At 27.9% G+C, this 25,179-nt stretch overlaps 1 protein-coding gene across 1 annotated transcript in view; it reads right to left on the bottom strand.

Moving 5' to 3' along the window:
• Positions 1-2,430: 2,430 nt before the first annotated feature.
• The window catches only part of LOC129980919 (neutral alpha-glucosidase AB-like), a 38,878-nt gene continuing 16,129 nt past the window's right edge, over positions 2,431-25,179 (bottom strand). Inside the window, exons 11-21 of the mRNA XM_056091407.1 lie at positions 23,272-23,411; positions 21,877-22,303; positions 20,597-20,693; positions 19,808-19,968; positions 19,102-19,351; positions 12,827-12,903; positions 12,658-12,732; positions 8,145-8,258; positions 7,938-8,050; positions 6,129-6,232; positions 2,431-5,831 (exon numbers count right to left, since the gene is read on the bottom strand). Of these exons, the coding sequence (XP_055947382.1) occupies positions 5,725-5,831; positions 6,129-6,232; positions 7,938-8,050; positions 8,145-8,258; positions 12,658-12,732; positions 12,827-12,903; positions 19,102-19,351; positions 19,808-19,968; positions 20,597-20,693; positions 21,877-22,303; positions 23,272-23,411 (1,665 nt within the window). The 3' untranslated portion in view covers positions 2,431-5,724. The remainder of the gene's footprint in view (positions 5,832-6,128; positions 6,233-7,937; positions 8,051-8,144; positions 8,259-12,657; positions 12,733-12,826; positions 12,904-19,101; positions 19,352-19,807; positions 19,969-20,596; positions 20,694-21,876; positions 22,304-23,271; positions 23,412-25,179) is intronic.

Here is a 25,179-nt window from a genome sequence, read left to right as displayed (position 1 = left end):
TCAGCAACTCTTCTTACAGTTCCGAAAATGACCTTAACATGGAAAGAATGTGGGCATGATTAAGATAGTCCATCAACTTCCAGCTGAGCATACTTTGCCACAACTATTGCAACAGCAATTGAGTAAATGCATTTTCAAAGCTAATAGAAATGTTACCGATAGTAGAAGAGTGTGATCTTGCTACTATCGGCGCATGCGTGAGAAGACATTTGTCAAGTGTTCTTCACTCTGCCTGTTTAACCACAGAAAGCGGTAGCCTAATGATAAGATCTTGGGGCCGGAATGTTCAGAACTCGTAACCCAATTTCGCTAACGATCCGTCGTGTATACGGATTTAGGGCACGTTTAATCTGACTTCTGTTGGTAGGATTTGGAAGGAGTTATCTTCATCATTTGATTGGGGCTCAAAATTACTAGAATAGTCCCAAAATACTCCTTGTATTACGTTACTTCCAAACGAGATGTGAATATAATTAAACTAAATTGCCTGTTCAGCCCTGATACTTTTTGATCACACACCTCGTGTTCAAAATGATTTGTTCTGTGGTGAATAGCATATAATCCAGTTAACAACTACGATACACGAACGTACGCTTTTGTATCCTAGTTTAGTTACTAGAATGCTAACCACAAGGTCCCAGCATCCGTACGCATCACATATCGCTAAAGTTCATTGGAGTTAATTTATAAGCTGAATCAAATGAATTCATAGTTAAAAGAAAAACAAAATCTCCACCATCCAATACGCAGTAATATTCTTCACGAAGATAACCAACTTTGAGGTCTTGCAAACTTTCTTCACTAAATAATGGGAAAATTATTGTCATCATTTCTGAAAATGCCGATTAAGATGCAGAAGCCCAGCATGACCACACATTTTGTATTTGATTTTTATATAAGATCCAATATGGCTGGAATGGAAAGAGTAAATTTCTCCCTGTACGGACACACTCTATTAAATATTTTTATTTGCAATCTTATAAAGCTGAGAACTAAAGCATTCCTATGATCATCATCAATTTAGACATATGAATAATAAAAAAAAAAGTTGATGGAAAAAGAAGTAACAAGTGATCTGTTTGGTTTAAGAAAGTGTTTTCTTATCTATAATACTATGCAGAAAGTATGTATGTTCATAGCTGTTACAAAATTCCCTCTGAAATGGGGAACAGCAGTACCCTTAAATTAGAATTCATTTCTGAATTAAATATACTATTTTCAATTTCATAATTTTTTTAAATATATAATTAATAAAAATTAATCAATATTCCACCATATTAACTACTATTTCTCAAATAATAATCAGATGAATATGATTTATTTACCATCTCAAAGAGTGAACAGTCAACTTTCTAACAACATCAGTTTGCCATAGTTTTTAAAAAAAAAATTTCATAAAACAATTTTCAACAATGCCTCTATCTCGTAATTAAATTCAAACCGATTTTATTGTTTAACAAATCCTTAACTCATATTTTTTTGCCACTGTTAAAACTATGATACAAAAACAGCTGTCTTTAGATGTTAACTCCAAGTAGAACTTTTATTTTGTAGTATGCACACTTTTAATATGCATGAATTGCAATCTAATGATATTGTTTTATTTATTAGGCCATGTTTTGTTTAATTTTTAGACATTTTAAAAAGGATCTGAATCAGCATATAATATCATTCAAGATGACAAAGACTCATTCCTACCGATGGAAGAAAAAAAAGCAATGCTATATGATATTGCTATTTTTGGTAAAATGCACAAATTAAGATGATAACAATAAATGAAAGGAAGGAGCTTCTGTTGCTATAGCAACAGTGGGAATAGGAAAACGGATTCCCAAAATTTACTAAGTGCCAGATAGTTCTAAGCACAGATAAAATAAGAGGATTTAATTGTTGATCAAGGCATAGTTGTTGACGTAAGAGAGGAGAAAGGAAACAAATGAAAGACACTGCAGTGAAAAACTTTTATTAAAATGTTACAATCCTTAAAGATTAACTTTTTTTAATCCAAAGTATTACCAGGTATATAGCTCGTAATATGGAAATGGTAGAGCTGCTTATTAACTCAAGTGCTAGTGTAAATTTTCTCAAATTGCGATGAATTCTATTTTAATTAGATTAAACCATCAGTAAATTAATATTTTGCCTTCATACAATAATACCATAAATTAACACTACACAGTTTCTCACAATAAAAATACTTTTAAAGAATTTACCAACTATATGTTATGCTTATGAAATCTAAAAATCAATTTACTTGTTACTCTAAACATCTATTAGTAAAAAAATAATGCTTTGAATATTTTTTTCTTCTTAAGTTAAAAGACACTGTGTCAGCATATTACTCTTTCTGTTTATTTTGTAAAAGAAATTATGTGTGGGGGGGGGGGGGAGGAAAAGGAACATTTTGAAATGAAATAAAAGAACAACGAATGAAATGAATCCACATATGAAAAAATATTTTATTCAGTGCTGATATTTTTTAACTGCAAATGAATTTAGATACAAATATCTTTTTTTTCCAGTTTCAAATTTCCAAACAAGAATTAATATCAGAATTATATTTATGAAATATTTTTCATAATGTAGCACAACTAACTCTTGCAATCATGACATTGATATTACATTAAATTTTTTAAACTGAGATTTTATTTGCATTTTATGACTTTTTTAAAATGCATTAAATGCAAGGAATGACAATTTTTTTTTTTCTCCAGGAAATAAAAGGTTAAATATTGCACATAGTTGACGTTTGAACATTTAAAGTTATTCACCAAACTCGAATTCAAACATTATATAAACAGAAAAAATTAAAATTCGGAAAAAAAGTTTCAATTTTTGTAGTTGATGAATAATCATATAAAGTCAACTAATAATCAAATATTTAACTTGAATTCTGATTACAAAAACATAACACTATTAAAACCAGCAAGAAACATATACACTAATTCATAGCAACAAGATGGTTTAGTAGTAAATTACACCAAAACATAAAGATGAGTTCATATTGCTATTTCCATTGTAATTAGGGGGAGAGGGATAATTTTGTTCAGAAAGAGGATAATTTTGTTCAGATAAATTATTTACAAAATATATTTGATAGATTAAATATCTGCTTTGAAATAATAACATACATGATTCTATATAAAATTTTTAGCAAGAGCACTTATGGCTCGCTGCTCATCATGAATATGATGCAAAACTTCAGGAATGAAATTTGGTATCACTCAATTTATATTGTCAAATAATGATTTACCAAATAATCTTAATTAATTATTTGAAATATTTATTTATTTTTATAATATAATAAATATTTATTCTCTGTGTGAATTTCCTATGTAGTGTACAAAGTTACAGCTGACAATTTCAAAAAAAGGTTTTACTAATAATAGTTTTGAAAATTTTAATTTAATTTACAAATTTTTCAAGGAAGCTTCTGTAGATTGTAAAGAAATTCATCATGTGTGGAGGCAATGTGATATGATGATAAAGAAAATATTCACCGGTCTTATCATTCAACACACATTAACGGCACAAACACCTCAAGTTTAAAGCATAAGGTGCCACATTGAACAATAATTACAGCAGAAGAGATACACGTAAGGAATTACAGATAAGATTGCTTTCTAAGCCTTAATATTAAGAATAAAACTTCGTTTCATTCTTAGCTTTAAGGTTGACAATTATCTAAAATTAAGTATGTCTGAAATATTGAACTAATCTAATGAGAACAAAAACAAACACAGAACAAGTCGCTGAAGGCACATAAATTTCCCATTCCTACAGCTTGAAAAACAAACTGCACTATCAGTTTTGGGAATTAATGCTGCCATTGTAGATCACCGGAAATTTCATCCATTAAAGAACATGCGTCAGCAGTTCAAAACGACAGTATGAAAGAAATGAAAAATGGAAAAACCACACATTTCAGGAACTTTTAAATTAGAACTGTTTTTGCCTTTTGTTAGTCAAGAACTGTAAAAAACAATTATAAAATAATCTAAATATATGAACTCTTAAAAAAATCTGCATATTCATTAATAATATTTGTTTGATTAATTTATTGACTCAGTATAATCGATTACATGTCTCATAAAATCAAATTACTTTCTATTTTAAGTTTGCTAGATAAAATGGAAGTTTTCAATAATTAATAAATTATGGCAGAGTATTTAAAGAACCGATTCATGTACTGAATTTGAAAAGATTTATAAAAAGATTATAATACTAATGCTTATTATAATTAAAGTGGACATTAGTTAAAACCTAAATAACATCTATTGCATAAAATTTGGATTAAAATAAACAATTAAATATGAAAAAAACCAAAGAGTAATATAAAAATATTGATAACAATCAAATTAAAGAGGGAATAGATCTGCTTTTTAGGAAGTAAATTATAGATTTTTTTTTCTTTTTGATGATTTCTTAAAATACAAATACTTCCATGAAGAATTGCAAGCAATATGCAGGTAAGCAAGACAATTACTTGGTCACAGTTATGCAATTAGGAATCACTGTCAGTTTTATAAATTTTAAATTACAAGCCAGAATTATACCTGTTTGCATATATTCTGTTATTTATAATCCAGTAACAATCGTTATACATTTTAAATAGATTTTTTAGAATGCTAGATATCAAGAGGTAATTACAGTTCTAATATTATTTCTTGTATCGTTTAGAAAAAACAACTATATTGCAAAATATTTTTTTCAATTGGTCCTTATTGCATAATAAAGCTAACTTTTTGGATTACAAAGATATGATACAATGTTTTGAAAATTGCCAACATTTTATTAAAACTAATTTTATTTCAATTCTAGTCTGAAAATCAAAACATATACAGTGTTAAATATGTAATGATTATGATAATAATACAATAATTAATATAACTGAAGGAACAAAATTTTAAACTATCTGGGATGTGGATTTGAAAAGAAATTCACAGTAAAGAATAATTATAAACTGCAGATAAGAAAACTAGGGGGGGGGGAATTCAAGATCATTATGTAAAATTTAAAATGTTCCTAAAACCTCTGTCTTCTTTCTGAACAAAATTAAATACTATTAATCTTATACTTTTATTTTTATAAAGGAGAAAAAAGTATTAAGATAAAATTTTTTTTCAATAAGTGAGAATGGAATAACAAATAGCATATTAATTAAATGACAAATGACTTACTCAAAAAAACTCATCTTAAAGGACCAAAATTTCGAGAAAAGAATGCAATATAATTTAGATACGAATAAACAGTACAAATAGAAATAAAATTTTTGTTGATAATTAAAAATAAAACTAACACTAGATCTTTCAAATTGAAATAGTTCTTAAATTAATAATAGACACACTTGCGTTCCTTTATACCTATAGTGACTGTAAAATGCACATCTGCAAACTTATTAATGTTGATTCCAAAAAATTACTTATCTGCCATTTAATAATAAATATCAGCCAAAAAATGCTAAAATATTATTTATAATTTGGAACTGCCTCCATGTGGTGGAATAATTCTTCCAAACAACTCAATTAAAGAAAAACCAACTTCTAAATTTAAGATAAAACCCATCAAAATAAAAAATATATAATAGTTCATCAATTTTGTAAGCACTGCAAAGTGTTAATGAGACTTTAAATAGGATGCTTCAATTGTATTCAAAGATAATGTATACCAATGATATTTTGATGCAAGTGGCACCAAGCACCTCCAGAGACATCTTGAATTGATCTAAAAGGTTATCTTCCATTCTTCACCCATATTCACTCCAGGTTTCCTAATTACTAACTTTTGTTTAGCTTCATCAAATGTAAATAAAAGTTCATTATTTTTAATACCTGCAACAAATTAAAGAATAAATGATTATATTTTGTGCTACAATATGAAACAAAATAAGAAATATCGAAAATATGCTCATATTTTAGTCAGCTACTTAATGCCAAATTTTATCTATTAAGTTCAACAATAAAATATTTTTAAATAGTATAAAAAATTGAAGATTTCAAACTAATCAAAACTTTTTTTAAATGACTGAATATGAGCTACCTAAAATCTAAGACATGATCAACATTACATGGTTACATAAAACTTTATTGAAATATGGCACTGGTTAGTGAAATGTAAGCAATACTTACTTTTACTAGAAAGTGTTAAAGATTTTGGTGGCTTTTGTAAGCCTATCACAATAATTTTTTCTAACCAGGCATTTGTTTTGAATTTGCCAGGACCACCTATAATCCTAATTAAGAAATCGAAAAAAAGTTCAATTTACATGAACACAATCTATCAAGTCTAAAAAATAATATAAGCATATAGAAAAAAAGGTCAAAAACGTATTTACTATTACTAATCCTACTTTAGTATTCTTTTGCTTTGAAATTAACAACTGCATTGAGGACTTTAATTATTTTGAAGTTATTTAATTATCAATACAATAAACTCAATAATCTGCTAATGTTAATTTTTGAAAAAACTTCAATCACAATTTTTTTTTAAATACATATACATACAAAACAAAATTGAATTTTTGCAAAATAAATAAACAAATAAAATAAAAATTAACCACCATAGTTTATTAAATAATCGTAGGTGTGAGTCCTCTACTAAAACAAATGTTTTTAAATATTTTTGAGTAAAAACATTTCGAGTAAACTGTAATTTTGGCCATTTGAGGAATATCTGCATTTGTTGTATCATCCAATTCTGTGAATAATTGGGAATCTACTTTAGTTCAATTTTCTCCTTTGTGTGGGGTTGTTTATAATTTTATAGCATATAATAAATATAATGCTACAGAAAAGAAAAGAAAAGAAAAAAAAAAAAAAACAATTATTTTAAAAATCACAGGAACTATAAACTCCAGCAGATTTGAACTGTGGATGTATGTGTTAGTTGCAGACTATGAATCTCACTGACACAATGAACAAGCTGTCCCAATGCAATCGACTCATTATTTTGAGGGGAATATCTTGAGATTGAATTGCCATATATACAAAATTATTTTCTGACTTATAGTTCCCACTTTACTCATTACATTTACTAGTCTCTTTCAGTACTTCCAGAGTATGCGAGTTCACTATTTGTTTTCTGCCTTTTGTTTTCAAAGTTAAATTTAGTGTTATTCAAATTTCTTTTCATTTTACATAATGTATATTAAGTCGGTTGTATGCCTTAATTACGATTAGTTACATAAATTATATGAATTGTAATACTAAAAATAAAATAATGCTTAAATCATATAGAAATTGCCATAATTCTTTTAATGAGCCAACACATTTACTTAAACAGAACTAAAACAAAACAGGTTTCTGATAATTACTTGAGAAAGTTTAATCGGAAAGATGCTGTTTTGTATCATAGAATGTGATCAATACTATCTTAATACATTTATACAAATTTTACATTTATTAGCCAAGGAATTTATGAGATCAGGGACAAGAGATTAATTAAAATAGCAGAGAGAAAATAGAAGAGTAAAAATTATTATTTGAAATAATTGCAATTTAATTCTTACAAAAAAAAAAAGTTTCTTTTACTTTGGGATTAGAGACATGTTATTCATTGACAAGTATTCTTATAAAAGCTAACATAACACATTTAGCAAAACAATACATTGCAGAAAAACTTAATTCCCATGAGAAAATTAACCATTGCTCACAGTAAAAAATATACACACTACTTCTGTTAATTATCATTTACTAATATTTTTCATTCTTATAAACAGTCATTTACAAATGTTGCTTATTTTTTCATCAATTTTACATAATTTTTTTTCAGTAAGTAACAAAGAAATAAAGAGAATGCCTCATTTTTAAAATAAAAATTTTATTTTGTTCAAATCTAAAAACATGCAGCTGCAGTCTTATTTAATAAAAAAATAATTTTTAATATATACTGAAATATGAAAAAAATGAATTCAGATAAAATATATTGATAAGACTTACTTTGATGTTATAGAATTTTTATCATAAGTAAATTTAAGTAGCAAATAGTTTCCTTTACGATATTCGAATGAGTTAAAGTCATCAATGAATAATGTTCCATTAGCATGAGAGCCCTAAAGAAAGGAATTAAACATTAATTACTGCTATATTCTACATACATGCTAAATGAAATTTTAAATTATACCATTAATAGTCTTAGTAACTTACAGTTTTGTCTAAAGCAATTTCAAGTGTGTATGGATCATTATATGTGAGAGATGTGCTGCGACGAATTCTTCCTTTTTTTGGTATTATGGTGCCACCTCTCTGGAACACTGGTATCTGTATAATGACATGCATTTAATAATAAACCATAGACTAATTTACAATATTGAAAATTTCCGATATCTTTATGAAGACATTTAATGAAAATGAACATAGCTATTTTTGTCTCTCTTAATATTCAAAATATTAAAAACTTCAAATCTCTTCCCTATTTTTATAAATACATTATCCAAGTAATTTATTATATTGCTGCATCTATTTGTTAATACTTAATTTAAAGCTCAAATTTCAACAAAAATTCTTTTAAATTATCTTAGAAATCAAGATAACTGTAAAATAAAAAGAATTCACATTGTTTTTGGCTCAAACCATTCAATTCTGACATCCTTCTTTATAGATATACAATAAGAGATTTTCAAAACTTAATAAATTAATTAGAATGAATATTCTTTAATTTCTTGCATTACTCTGAAAATAAATGCAACCACCTTTCAAAATAGGGGAGGGGACATGTGCTTTTAAAGTCTATCTAACATATTGTTACGAAATTTTTCTTCTACCACAAATACCGCTAATCAATTGTAATGACGCAGCGCATTTAATCTCTAATAGTTCAGCAGCTTGCTTGCTGTCTGATCCTCTCAAATCTGTTTACTCGTCGGCGACTCCGACCACTCGCACACACCATTTCTGACGATCCACACGACTTCTTCACGACTTCAGATTGCCCATCTTTTATAGTTCCGGGAGGCGGGGCTAGAATCTTCAGACCAATCAGGGCGTACCTGGCTGTATCTCGGGTCTTAGTGGATGGATCGAGAAAGTTCTCGAACTTTCCAGCAATATCCATTAAGTCGCCAAACTCGCCAAATGATCGCCAAGTTAATCGCCAACCTCTGAGTTCAATGACACGGCACCCGTTCAGCACACACAGGACAGATCGTACAACGGTCTTTCTTAGGATGACACTATTCGTCTTGCTGGGAAGCAAAATTACAGGTTTGTAACAATATGGTATATACTTTTTAAAACCTGGGATATTGAGGATATTTTTTTGATTTGTCATATAAAGCAAAATAAAAATAATGCAATATGATGGCTTAACCATAGCAGTGAAATGCAACCATTCTATAAACAGTATACTAGGTTAAGCATCTATTTATGTATTGGGTTGGCAACGAAGTAATTGCGGATTTCACTCATAGGGGCTTCAGTTGAATTTTTAGGTTTGCAGACGTAGTACAAATGTAAAACACATTTTGTTATTTGATAGTTGGCAATTCAGCTGTCAATCAGTAAAAAAAGTTTTTTGATCGGTTCCGTAGTTTTCGTTTGGCGTTCGTTGAAAAATCAAAAGGAACATTTTCATCATATTTTGCTTTTTTATTTCCGCAAAGGGAAAAACGCATCGCAAACTCATAAAAAGTTATGTGCTGTTTATGGTGACGAAGTCTTAAAAGAACGGCAGTGTCAAAATTGGTTTACCAAATTTCGTTCTGTTGATTTTTCACTCAAAGATGAAAAACGCTCTGGTCGTCCAGTTGAAGTGGATGACGACCTAATCAAAGCAATAATCGATTCGGATCGTCACAGTACAACACGTGAGATTGCAGAGAAGCTTCATGTATCACATACATGCATTGGAAATCACTTAAAACAACTTGGCTATGTTCAAAAACTTGATACATGGGTTCCTCACGAACTGAAAGAAACGCATTTAACGCAGCGCATTAACAGCTGCGATTTGCTAAAAAAACGTAATGAAAATGATTCATTTTTAAAACGACTGATAACTGGCGATGAAAAATGGGTTGTTTACAGCAACATCAAGCGGAAAAGATCGTGGAGCAGGCCAGGTGAACCAACTCAAACAACATCAAAAGCTGATATTCATCAAAAGAAGGTTTTGTTATCAGTTTGGTCGGGTTACAAAGGAATTGTCTACTTTGAACTCTTACCACCCAACCGAACGATCAATTCTGATGTCTACATTGAACAACTAACGAAATTAAACAATGCAGTTGAAGAAAAGCGGCCCGAATTGACAAATCGAAAAGGTGTTGTATTCCATCATGACAATGCAAGGCCACACACATCTTTGGTCACTCGGCAAAAATTATTGGAGCCTGGTTAGGATGTTTTGCCACATCCATCATATAGTCCTGACCTTGCACCATCTGATTACTTTTTGTTTCGATCTTTACAAAGCTCCTTGAATGGTAAAAATTTCAATAATGATGATGATGATGTCAAATAGTACCCGATTCAGTTTTTTGCTAATAAAAACCAGAAGTTTTATGAACGTGGGATTATGATGCTGCCTGAAAGATGGCAAAAGGCCATTAATCAAAATGGACAATACATTACAGAATAAAGTTATTTAGTTCCATGAAAAAATTGTCTTTGATTTTCTAAAAAAAATCTGCAATTACTTAGTTGCCAACCCAATATTATAAACAATTTTATATATAGGATTTAAGAGTTTTTAGGCTGAGTCCTGAAAAAGACTAATTTGCCAGTCATATTAATAATAGTAATTTAATCATATCAATCAATTTAAATCTAGTATATCTAGTCACAAAATAATTATTTAAAACCTTTTTTTTTTTTTTTGCTCAAAAAATTAGAGTATTCTGATTGATTAATTCTGCCAGTAAAGAGATGAAATTAATTATTTTTTTTAATAATTTACAACGTTTTTGAGATTTTCAAAAATGGGGAGGGGGTAGTTGAAAACATGCAATAGTTGATGACATAATTAAGAGCTTTCAGTTGAGATAAAAACTTGAGAAATCCAATTAGTAATTGGTTTACGGAACCTATTCTTTTTCTTATTTCAAACATATAGATACTAGGAAAAGATATACTAACATCCTTTAATATAAAGTAAAATTGAATTATCAGTATAAATATAGGTGATAGCCATTGCAAATTAGATGGAATATAAAAAAATGAATTCATCATTTTAGATAAGTAAAAGTGAATTAAACATAATAGAGGTAAAATTTACATCATTTAAATCAATAAATAAAACTATGACAAATCAATATAGATTTCAACCTGCTGTGATTGCACTGAAACAACAGACAAATTATAGTAATAAATATATAAATTCAACAATGAAAAAAGTGAATATTTAATTTTAAAAATTAAATACTAGAATTAAAAATAGCATACATTAAATTTTCAAATCAAACAATATAGCAATTAATGATTCAACATGCAGAGTGAATTTATTCATTAAAAAATAACAAAAGATAATTTACAGCCTGCAAAAAAGTACCTAAAAGAAGAATCTTTTCCTATACTAAATGCAAACTACTTATTAATTAAGGTTCCCTTTAATTGAAAATAATTTTTATTTCTTAATTAAATTTTGAAAATTTTTAGTTTTATTTACTTTTTTAAATCTGTAATCTTGAAAATATATTACTAATATATAAATATATTAAAATAATAATAAATAAAGGTATAAATATATTATTAAAATATATTTATAAAATATATAAATATATTAAATTATACATTTCATCAAGATAGTGCTCTTATAATAAATTACTAAGTTAAATTTATAAATAACAAGAATAACAGTATTTGAAACAAATTTGTCTATACATTTTAATTTACTTTTAAAGATATATACATTTTTTTTATCCTTTCCAATCATAATTGCAACATTGTGACAACTGTCTTAGCAATTTTGTCACTTAGTCAAGTACTTCAAAGAAAATGAAATTAGCTGCAATTTTAGAACTTTTAGTTAATATATATTTTTTTTAGAAATTTTGGTTAATATTTTTTTACCAATTTATTATCTTTTCATATTAACAAAGAAATATATATATATATATATATATATATATATATATATATATATATATATATATATATATATATATATATATATATATATATATTTGAGCAATTTTATGGCCGAAGAGAGCGAAGAATTCACTTGAATTTTTAAACTTCACTTTTATTCCATCCTGGGAGCCATAATTTATGTACAAGAAGTGAGGAAGAACTGACATCCAGAGAAAAAAAGAGAGAATTATTTATCCCCAATGATTTTATACTATGAGTTTTGGATAGAGAATCTTTTACACATGTCATTTTAGGTAAAGGAGATCTAGATATCTTTTTAAAAAATTCGTTTAGAATGGCAGATTTTTATCCCTTTACTCGATATGTAAGAATCACTGATTTAAGTATTTTTACAGAGCTTGTGTAGTATTAATTAAGAAAAAAAGGTGGAATTGGATGAGTAAGTAAGAGAACATTTTAGAATGAAATTAATATGAGTTAAATTAAGATAAAAATTAGGAAATTAATTCAGATTTAATTTATATTATATATAAATTTACATACTAAAAAAATTTGAATTTAAAAATAAATATCCTCAAAATAAAATGCACGATTTAACATATTTGACTATTCAATGTTAAAATGAACAAACCTTGTCTAGTGTAACGGGAATTGTTAACATTTGTCCACCCTCATGCTGTTGATGTGTCATGAAATCATACCAAACCTAAAAATAAAGTTACGGAAAAAAGTATTACTTATTCAAAAAACTATTATCACCAGAAATAAATAAATAAACAGACAGCAGTATATACACTAACCTCGCCTGTTCCAGGGAAATACATATTTATGCTGATAACATCAGCTTGCATCACTGGCCTAACAAGTAAAGCATTTCCTAAATAAGAAAAAAGAAATAATAAATTCAACCATTTGAAGAGAATGACACTATAGTCTGTGTATTTTCTGTAGGTGGTACAAGGTCACATTTTTCTACCTCATTATTGGTTGTCCGGTACCAGTAGAAAATGTGGTAGAAAAATGTGACCTTGAACTGCCTACAGAAAATACACAGACTATAAACATATTTTAGAGTTTATCTCCACAATGTATGCTTAAGTTTATCAATAAAAGGTAAAACTAAAGGTAAAAATTAAAGGGTGTGTCAATTAAAAATTACAAAATAAAGGTGGTTATCAAACTATAAAAAAAATCTATGAACAAATGTGATATGAAAGAATGTATTTTGAAGCATTAAAATGTAATCCAAGCTATTAATTAAAATAAAATATTAAGTTTAGTTTAATTATATTAACGTCCCATTTTAAAGCAACACTAGGGCTTTTTTGGGATGACCTTGTAATTTTGAATCGAAGTCAGATGGCGAGGGCGACACCAGAGCTGGCACCCCTGTATCCAAACTTGTACACCACACCATCGAAAGCAGGTGTGGCTCCAACGGATTTAATGCGCATGAGACCCGCTTGTGCGACGGTTCTTCGGTGGAATCGGATCTCGAACCTGTAACATTCTCGTTTCAAAGCCGAAATCTTACCACCAGGCTACCACACTTTTTAAATATTAAAAATAGATATCATGGTGTTATGAGCATTAAAATATATCATATAGCTAGCTGTAGTGAAGTTGTACATGATTTGGATTTTTGTCAAAAGTTTGTCTCACAAATATTTAAAAAGGCCAAATTATAGGAGCCCGACTATCCACAGCAACTGTGACTGAAACATCCAAGATTTTAGGTATCAGATATGGGGTCTAGAGATATGATGCCAAAACTCATGACAGCGTACACATTAACAAAATAGTGGATAGAAGGAGAAGCTGAGTGAAAGAGGCTGAAGCCGATTGTAATGTCTAAAATGAAAACAGTGGCAGCCAAAATGACCGCAGAGCTCAATCAAAATTTGGATTTCCCAGAGCCAATAATTAGTTAGGAGGCACCTTCACTATAAATGGAACCTTTGCAGTAGAGTAAGAAATTCCCAAACCACCTCTCACAGATGTTAATGTCAAATGTTGTCTACAGTACTGCCATAAGCATAAAACCTGATTCATTGAATAGATGGCAGACAATTATATGGTCAGACAAATTATCTTTCAAAATTTTTTCCACAATAGCATAAGCACATGTTTGAAGCACACATATACAAGTACATGCTAACATGTTACAAATATCAATAAAAGCATAACTTGATGTATTTTATTGAAATCCAGATGGAAGAATTTTCAAACCTTCCTAATATGAATACTGTATTTACAGTTAAACTTTGCATTACAGTTTAACGAACAAAATTCTGTAACTTTTACAGTTATATATACCTTTTCTTCCAACAAATATAAATAATGCATAGTAAAATCATTATTTCTTGAATTTTAAGAATTTCAAGATCACTATTGCTTATTTATTTAAATACATGCAATTTACATTGTAAAATAATTCCAAATCCTTACACCACAAACATTAATAAAGGAATAATTTTTGAAGAAAGCTAAGTAACAATATCACTCTATAGCCATAACATTGAAACAATGTTGCATTACAACCGAGAAAAATTTCATCAAATGATATAATAAAGGATGAAGGAGAGAGGAAAGAAACATCTCTGGCTGGGAAAATGAAAGTATAACATAGCTCAGGATACATACAAGAATGCAACAATTTAAATATGCTATACAAAATTTTGTAAAATTATGTATCATAAAATTGCAATCACAATCAAAGCAGTACAATGATAATTTCTACAACTTTTCTAGCAATGTTTTGCAAAAATGCCTGCATAATAAAACAAATTTATCATCTGGAATCATCCATGATAAAATCAATCTCATTCTTCATATATTATAATTTAATTAATCTTATTTACAAATTTATATCAAGGTTTGGTTATATATACTTTTCCTTTAAATTCTGGTTATCACTATGGTCTGAAATACCTCCCCTTTTTGCATGTTTCTTAAACAAGTCAAAATACTATTTTTAAGTTCATTTAAACAATGATTTTAATTCAAGAATTTATCACTACACACAATATTTTTTTAGTTATATTTACATTGAAATGTTGAAAATAGATATTTGATCAAGAAATTGAGCACCAGAATGCCATGTTCAAGTTTTATGCAGCAAATATTTTGAAAAATTCTAGCATTCAATGCAAGTATTTCCTGTTTTATAATTCTATATGTACAGCAATGATAGGGTTGTTTGGCTACTGTATAGTTTGATTTTTCTCAAATGATTCTCAAACAGGATACTGAAAACTATGAATGTGCATTAAAACTAAGCACCTCACAATAGCAAATGATTTTAAATATTATGAAAATCCTAATATCTTTCAAGTATCTGAACAGATTAAAATACAAATTTTCTTTAAATAAATAAATTAATTAATTAAAAAAAAACAAAAGGCAAGTTAAAACTGAATGGAAGTATTCCATACTTCTGACTTCGTAAAAAATAAAATTTCCATCCATGGAAGGTGGCTCAGAGTATTAGAGGGCCAATGTGAAAGACTATTCATGAAAAAAAATGGAAAAATTGAAAATAAATACCAAAGATGTCAGGGACTTCTTTAATAAGTTAATTATTAGCAGAAAAATTATAAAATAGATATATGAATTTGATACAATTCAATGCATTTATAACATATAGCTACAATTTTAGAGTTGAACATAGAAACAAGAGAATAGAATTTGCAATTTAAAATCTAACTATTTGATAACAAATGATCACTTAACATGGTTGAAAGATTTGGATCAATCCATAAACATTGGTCCAAATGATTGTTAATATTACTTATGGATTAAAAAGCGAAAAAATTGTGTAACCAGAGTTTGATTCCAAAGAATTAACGCATGAGATTCAAAAATGGCCAAGAATATCCTTTCTGTCACAGAATCACTTGGAAGTGTATAATGGATGATATTTCAAAATGGAAGCCAAATATTATACAACCAATCGCTATTACCATTTAATTGTCTTCCTCATAAAGGATTATGTTCATTTGCAAAGATATGGGGGGGGGGATTTCTCTCTTTTATATAACAAAGATAAATCAAAAGTTTTAGAATACAGATTAGGTATAAGATGTTTGGAGAGGCTCCTAAAAACTGTTTTAGTCTGATGGTGATCATAATTCAGACATTTTCAAAAGGAAAGTTCAGAAAGTTTCAAAGGTAAATTCAGAGACAAACACAAGACTTCTTATTTGTATCAAATTATAGACAAATGATACTTCAAGAAATATGATAACATAACTAGTCAGCATTCCAAAGTATTGAAGAGATTATTTCAAATATTCAATGATTAAAGATACTTTATATTATTTTGAAAATAAATTGAGACATCACTCAAAAACAATTTGGAATCAAGAAACAGTCATTCATACAAATGTACATATTTTTTTAGAAATACCAAACCCATTTCAATCTGACCATTCAAAATTATTATTAATAGTTATCTGAAGTTTTATTTCTATGAATTCTAAATTGGTAGGATAGCATAAAAATTGTAAATCCTCAATGTAAATATCTTTATTAATAATCTGTGGAATAATAATGAAATGGGATCAATGACTAAAACAAAAGTTATACTTAAACACAATCTAAGCAATGCTTTCTTTCCGGAAAAAAAAATGTTAGAATAAATGTTATTTAGACGGGGGAAAAAAAGCAAAAGCAAAAAAAAAAAAAAAAAAAAACATGAATATGAACCATGTTTATATAAAGCTTTATATGAACATGGTTAAATTTTTTTTCTAAAACCAATATCAAAAATTTGTCATGATGTTAGACTTCCAGGCTCAATCATGTGTACAGTCAAGGCCAAAGAATATTGATAACACACAGTTTTGCTTCAGAAAAGAATCTTAAATATTTGTTTCTAAAGAAATTATGTTATGGATAGTGACCTTTGAAATCTAGTTTTGAAAGGAGATACATAAAATTAACATTTCTCAAAGATAAATAACAAGCATGCTTTCCCTATTATTTTAGAAAGTTTGCATACTCAACTATTAATCATTTAATAATCAAGCAGACCCTGCAAAACTTTTCCAGACTTTTATATTGGAATTACAAATGCATATATCTGTTTCGGCCAAAGCCCGAAGTTTGGCCAGTTCAATTTGGGTTTTGGCAAGAGGTTTGGCGAAAGTCTGAAGTACTTGCAATTAATATTGTATATTCTATTTAGCCATTTCACAAAATGGCTGGGAATCCTTGGCCAAAGCCTGATGTGATAATGGTAGATTGACTGGTAGGTGCTGCATTAAACAGAATACTTAAAAATAAGTAAAATGTAATCATTCTTGTGTACTTCATGTTGTTATAATAGCTCTGAGTACAATAGACTTAAATTTGAGAAATGCTTGTACTCACTTTTTGAATACACACAGGGATTTGTATACGAGTATGTGTTTTTCGAAATCTGCAGAAATTATGCAATCCTAAATTTGCAAAAAGAAATCTCAATTGACATGGTTGGACCCAGAGGGATTTGAACAAAGACCATTCGACCTGCAGTCCAATGGGCTGCCAACTAGGCTAACTTGCACAAGAGCAGTGTATTCCAAGAAATGTTTTAAAGGTGTTGTCAGTCTTTTTCTGCCCCATAGACCTAATGCTAAATTTTCCAGATTACATTCTCTTCTGAAATATTGATTAATAAAATACAAGCTTTTTGCAAGGGAAAAAAACAATATCCAGAGTAAATTATAATAAATATGACATTTATGTATAAAATATAAATAAGGACATGTTGTTGGTGAAATTCGACAGATGGCGCCAACAAAGAAATGTCTTTAAATAACATTAACAACAAAACTATTTTTCCTTCATATTTATTTTAATTAGCCCTTATATTTGCTATTTACAAAAACTTTCATATTTTTTAAGCGATATTTCGGGAGAAAATGGATTAGGGATCTTTAACATTAGGTCTATGGAGCAGAAAAAGACTAGGGATCACTCTTAAAGGTGGTTAACAAAGTGAGTACTCAGTTTACATTTGTATTCATACACAATATGCAACGCATTTGCTCAAGATATAATTCGTCATTTTGAAGGGCACAAATCTAATCTTGTTCACGTTATCACGTTGTTATAGCATATACGTTCACTGAATAATTTCTATTATGGATTTAATATGTGAACAGAATAATGCGAGATCATATTTTTATATATTATAAGCTTATTTTTAACTCAGAGGTGTCACTTATATTTGAACTCGTTTCTGAAACAATTGTACTTAAAAAAAAAAAAAAAAACAGTACACAGAAGTACTCATTGTTAAATACTTCATTTTTAACACTGTGTAAAACAATCTGCTCTTGATTTCTTTCTTCCTACTTTGGCTGATTGTCCCAAGCTACTTCGCGAATTGGCCGGCCGAAGCCCGAAATCAAGGAAAGATCAGACATTGGCCAGAAAGTTTACAGCATTGTTGGCCAATTTGCGAACTGGCCGATTTCGGGCTTTGGCCGTAACCTATCCAACTATCAGGATCAGCCTTCCACTTATGGCTAAATGCATAAAGTATATAAAAAAGTTTTTGAAAGATGATGAAACTTGGCATAGGCAATTCTATTAACAACTTGTGAAGTTTGCTTGAAAATAGATAAAACTTTTATGGTTTTAAGATACTGAGGTTAGGTTTATGCGATAGATGTTTTATCATTTGAAATCAACTGCATTTGTTCAGCTTCGCTCTTTTGTGTGGAAAAAGTATTGTGTAATTATTTAATAAGCAGAGAGAAGCAAAATCTTCAGCAAAACTATTAACTATTTCTAGAATATTAAAATTCTCCTAACTATTCTTCTTTAAACAAGAAATCAGTGCCTCAGAAGAACCAAGTTCAAGATCTGATATTAAAAAAAAAAAAAAAAAAAAAAAAAAAAAAAAAATGCTTTTAAAAATTTGTTATAAGAACACTGCTAATTTCTATTAAGGTTATTATTAAAAGGTTTAAAAAATCATGAAAATCTGACAATCTTATATAAGTTCCTATTAAATATATATATATATTACTGCCTTCACATGCAATTATTTAAAAAAAATGTTTTTGAAGAAAATAAACCTCACCTATCATGTATTCATCACTCAAATCAAATGTTGCTCGTTCTGTGGGGAATTCCATCCAAATTGGTCGCATGGGAGGTACACCATTTAATTCATTTTCATAAAATAAAGTATACCAATATGGTATGTATGAATATCGGATACGAATAGCTTCTCGAATCAGATTCTTGAAATTGTCATCAAAGAGCCATGGTTCTCGACGTCTTGTTTCATGGTGAGAGTGAGCTCTGAAAAAGGGTTGAAATGCTCCAGCCTGTAACAATGGGGAAAGAAAAGCAATAAATACAAGAAAATGCTCAACATATTACAATTTAATGCCATGGAAAGGAAGAGAAAGTAGCATATTCAGAGAGAGAGAGAGAGAGAGAAAAGAAGCAAACACATTTGCTTACAAAAAATATTATTTTTTTAATACTATTATTACAGAAATTTCAAAATAACTTTATTTCCATATTTAATTCCAGCACAATTATTCATGCAAAAAATTACACGTACATCATGATATACTGAAATTTCCCCCCCCCCCCCAAAAAAAAAAATTTATTCATAAAAAATAATAATAAATAAAATGAATAAAAGTGTGAAATCTGATGGACAGAACAGAAAGCATATTTTAAGCAGCTGTAAAAACTATGTACTTATTCTCATCTAAAACAAAAAAAATATTAAAAAATCCATATTAAAAAAAAAGTGAAATGGAGAATTTTACCTGATACCATCGCATATTAAGTTCAGGTGAAGGATTTCTGAAAAAGCCACCAACATCAGCTCCAGAATGAGACATACCACATAAGCTTAAACTAAGGATCATAGGTATACTCATTTGTAAGTGTTCCCATTCAGCAATATTATCACCAGTCCATATGGCTCCTAAAAAACAAAACTACATATATTACAATCTACAAAATATTAGCACATTTGAACTTTATAGGAATATATATATATATATATAGATGTACTGCAAAATACATAATTAAGCAATAACAATGTAAAGCTTGAGGAAATGAGAAGGGAAGTAAAAGCAATTACACAATAAAACATGTTTTTCAATAAAAAAATGGAGATAAATCTTCATTTGTCAACTAAACCATTAATAGTTATACTTTACACACTTATTATTTTTAAGTACTTACAAAGTAATATCAAAATAAGTCTCTCTCACACATACATAAAAAGCATTAAATTAAGTCTCCTTTTAATTATTTCAACATATCATTAATATGATATCTAATTAAACAAAAATTTAACTTAGTTCAAGACAACTTTATTAATAAAGGAATAGAAAATTTGTTTTCAACTATATTTTAAATCCACAAAGTTATTATCAAAAAAAAAAAAAAAAAAAAAAAACACCACAGTTCTTTTTAGACCAATCAGGAATAATAATTCCTTTGCAATTAATTAATCAACGATAAAGAAATACCAAAAACATTATCACAGTAAAAACATTTTTAAAGGAAATATTTTTTTCTTCTTTCAAATTCATCAAAAATGTTACCAAATCTTTGAGAACCAGCAAAAGCAGATCTGGTGAGAATAAATGGCCTTTGAGCTCCATTACTTCTCATTAAATGCCCTTTGTATGTAGACATAACCTAGCAAAGAAAAGAGAGAAATTAATTTAATGCATACATCTGAAAAATTGAAAATCTCAAAGTAGAAACATTATTACGCAATAAATAAGTAATAAATTTTAAATTTTGCTATCCTCAATCTAAAATATAAAATATTAGTACAAATTCATCAAGTAAGAAAAAATAAAAAATCACATCACACACAAATAAAAATGTTTATTACTTACAAGATGCTGTCACTTTTAAAGTATATTTACATGAATGTATTTTTTTGTAACACACACACTAGGATTAAAAGGAAAATAATATATATATATATATATATATATATATATATATATGCTGCTTTGTCATAATGTTAATGAAAAATCAGGACTTCGATGTAGGAATTATTGTAATTATCAAAGAACACTTGCACAAAACGAAAAACAAACAAACAAAGAACTCTAGTAATATTGATTTTCTATTTTGAAATCTATTTTTATAACAACGTTATTTAATTTTAATATAGGCTAATATAATATGTTATTATTTCATCTGTGTTCAAAGTTTTTTTGTGTGGAGATGGAAGGGGTTTGTAACTGCAGAAAATATATTTTTTTCTATTATATTTTTAGATTTCATAACAGTAACATTATTTCCTATATATATTGTTATATTTCATAAAGGTTAGTCAGGGATGTTTTTAACAACCTCAATGATAGATAAACTATATTCCAGGGTAAAAACAGAATTCTAACTTAAATTTAATTACAAATAGATGAAATAACTTGCAAAAAATGCAAATTCTATGAATGATTAAATATTAGGATATTATTAATCTATTATCAAACATAATTGCTCAGGTTAGTACCTGCTTCATTATGTTTAACTAGCTATTAGAATATTTATTAAACTGAACACCTGTTTTAATAATATTATGCACATATGTGGATACCAAAAAATCTGTAGTCATAATAGATTTTTTTTTAAAAAAAGCACATATTCACAAGGTTAGCAACATAAAAAATTAACCTAAAATAAATAATTAAAATATTAAAAATGTGCTGAAATGTGAAACTAAGAGAAGTATCTTATTAAGATAGATCTTATAATGTGCATTGATTTAGACCACAAAATTCTGACACTTGGAACTATTTCAGCTTATTGAACAGCTACTGTTAACCTAATGGAGAAATATTTAAAATTTAAAACAACAATTTACCATAAGCATGCCATAAATATTGTGCACATCTCTATGTTCCCAACCACCAACATGCTTGCAATCTCGTTCCATTGTAACTTCAGGTCCATTGAACACAGATGGCTCATTCATGTCATTCCAAGTGTATAGTGCAAGTGTGGATCCGTGATATTGGTCCAAACCAAATTTTGAAGCCCACCAATCACGAACTTCTGGGCTCAAAAAGTCCAAATAACCTGATGATCCAGGCCAACACCACCCATCATAATCATTGTTATCTCTATTCTTGACATAGTAACCTTTGTCTGTTGCTTCTTTGTGAATATAGTAACCACCATCTCTTTTGATGTGAGGATCCACAAGAGTAACCATTTTTCTTCCTTTTGTGGTTAAATTGTTTATCATGCCAATAGGATCAGAAAATTTGAAAGGTTCCCATGTGAAGTACCTAAACAAACAAACAAAGCTTGTAATAAAAATAATAGTAATATTTTTTTTTCTTCCAAAACTGAAGTATAAAATAATTGAAAAACAAATACTTCAAGAAATGTTGTATTCAAAGCAACCTGTTAATTAATGTACCTGAAATGAACATCTTACTATGATTCAGGCCCTATTGTGCTTACAGAAATGAAATTATTAAGATTACAATAACATCTTATAGGAAAAAACAATAATACTGTTTGTAAGTTTAACAAAGCGTGTATTACAGGAAGAAACCTCATTAGTGTTGATAATTTTTATTATTATATGTTGCTGGATTTTTCATATAATAATATTTCAAAATACATAAAATCTATCATAGGAATTGTTATTTCATATGTAAAGGAAAAAAAATCTATTATAGGAATTGTTATTTCATATGTAAAGGAAGATATTAAAAGTCTTTATTTGTATTCATTTATTCTAACTTTCTTCTTGAAGTTTTGTTCATATGAACAAAGACCAAGTATAGCAAAAATAACTTTAGAAACTAAATGTATAAAAAAACTGACTAAATACAAACAGAATATTTTATGAATGTAGTTCATTCATTGTTTTTTTTATTATTTTAATAAACAGAAAAACAATTTTTAAATTTACACAATACCACAACCCTTTATATCAATTAATGCTTCTAATTCAAAGAATTTTGCAATGTTTATTACTGTGCTGATGTAAATAAAAAAATGGGTATGCTAAGAGTAACATATTTAAAATTCTGAGAATTATTAACCATAGATGTGATTCAAAGGAAGTAAGAATTAGATGTTATTAATGGTTAAAAAATCACAAACATTAAAAAACTTTATATCATGTCACATTATATATAATATACACCAGACAAGGATTTCATACAAGTATACACATAATTGTACACATTTTAAGAAAGCAAATAAATTGAATCACTGTTAATCAAATGAGAAAGAGCATTACTTTCTATCATGAGTATGATCCAAGTCAAGCCAAAGTACATCATATGGAATGTCATGTTCATCAAATGCAGCATCGACTTGTCTAACATCATCTTGATCTCGATAGTTCCAACGAGATTGATGGTATCCCAAAGAAAACAACTTAAAGAATAACAAACATTATAAGTTTCACTAGTTTTGCAAAAATGAAGTTCATTCTTATCATATTTAATTGTAAGTTTTAGAATATTTATAAAAAATGTAAAAATTACTTTTCAAGTTATTTATTTATAATAAAAATAATTATAATTAGTACCCAAAAATAGAATACTACAAAACAGTAATGTAACCAATATCAAAGCAGGAACAAGTTGAAAGGAAGAAAACACACTTGATAACTTGTTGATTTATAATTTTATAAAAGGAGTAATGATGATTACTTATCACTAGATTTACAAATTTTTCTGGTATTCCCATTTTATTGCATTGAATGATAAATTGTTTTCAAACTCTTCAAGGCAAAATAAATATTTAGGACAAAACACATTTCTTTCTGAATTATAATCACTGCAAAATCTGAGCTTTTATACAAAATTATAAATTTATGATCAGGGTTTATATCTTTTCACTGTTTGATTTTCCATGACTTTTTAGGATTAAGAGAAATTTCGGCATGATCTTGCTTCATTTTCTTTGTATTTATTGCACAGAATGTTCTTAACTGTATGCAATATTTATAGAAAATTTCACTTGTCAATCACATAGTAAAAATTCACATGAAAAATGGAAAATTGGTCCTTATCAGAAAACATTTTCTTTTACGGCATAAAAAAATGTTTGAAAAGTATGAATTAAAAAAAAAAGCATGAAAGAATTTTGTAAATTTTTGTGGCAATACAATAATATATATCAAAATATATGAAAAAAATAGGCTACTTATTTTTTCAAGAAATTATGAGAAATATGTAATTATAATTTATCAAATAAAAAAATTAATTTAGTGAGTTTAATATTATTTAAACATTTAGAAGGCTTTCACTCAAAATAAAAGGAATTATAAAGACACATAGAATAACAAAACCGCTGAAAGAAAACATTAGCAATAAAGTCCATCTACTACTTTAAAAAGACTTCCTAATTTAGTAAACGATCCATATTAATAATGCATTAGTACACAGAAAATAAACAAAAAGAAAGAAAGCTTAAAGGAAATATAAGCAAAAATGCATGATCTTAATGTAAATGAAATTCGCATATGTTCCATATCTTTTAAACAATACAGCTAATTTCAATTAAATTTTGCACACTTATTGTTTAAGCTAAAAAAATTAATATAGACAACTTTTCAGAGTACACAAGTTGATAAAATATAAATTAATGATTTTACCTTTTCAACTATATCTTATAATTTTTGTGCAATTTTCCTTTCAGTTGCTATTAATTCTTTAACAAATTTATGCAGATGATTTTGAAATAAAGAAATTTGTAGGCACTCCTTGACTTTGATAAACTCTATTAGTTTTTTTTTCATTTCAAAACGTCTTTAAAAGGTTTTTATATACATCCTCATATTTTATACAAAACTAATTTCAACGTTAAAATATTATACATGAAATTTTTTAAATTTTGATCAATGTTGGGTACAAAAAATTAGTTTTGGTTTACAATACTAGACAATGCTTCACATCTAGTTTAAAATAAATGCATATTAATTAAAAAAAAATTCATATTTGCAATTATGTAACATGGGACATTAGATTGCTTTTCCAATATAACAGGAAAGCAAGATTATTTCTGCAAATTCTTCCAATCAACTTAACATTGTGTGTGTGTGTGTGGGGGGGGGGGGGAATCATGATTTTTTGGATAGTAAATATATAAATTAGTGATTAACCTTTTTCTACTGTACCTTTGAATGTTAATAAAACAA

This window comes from Argiope bruennichi, chromosome 8 (assembly GCF_947563725.1).
Source record: "Argiope bruennichi chromosome 8, qqArgBrue1.1, whole genome shotgun sequence".
Classification (NCBI taxonomy): Eukaryota; Metazoa; Arthropoda; class Arachnida; order Araneae; family Araneidae; genus Argiope; species Argiope bruennichi.
The sequence above is the reverse complement of the archived record's forward strand: the minus strand, read 5'-3'. Positions and strand labels throughout refer to the sequence as shown.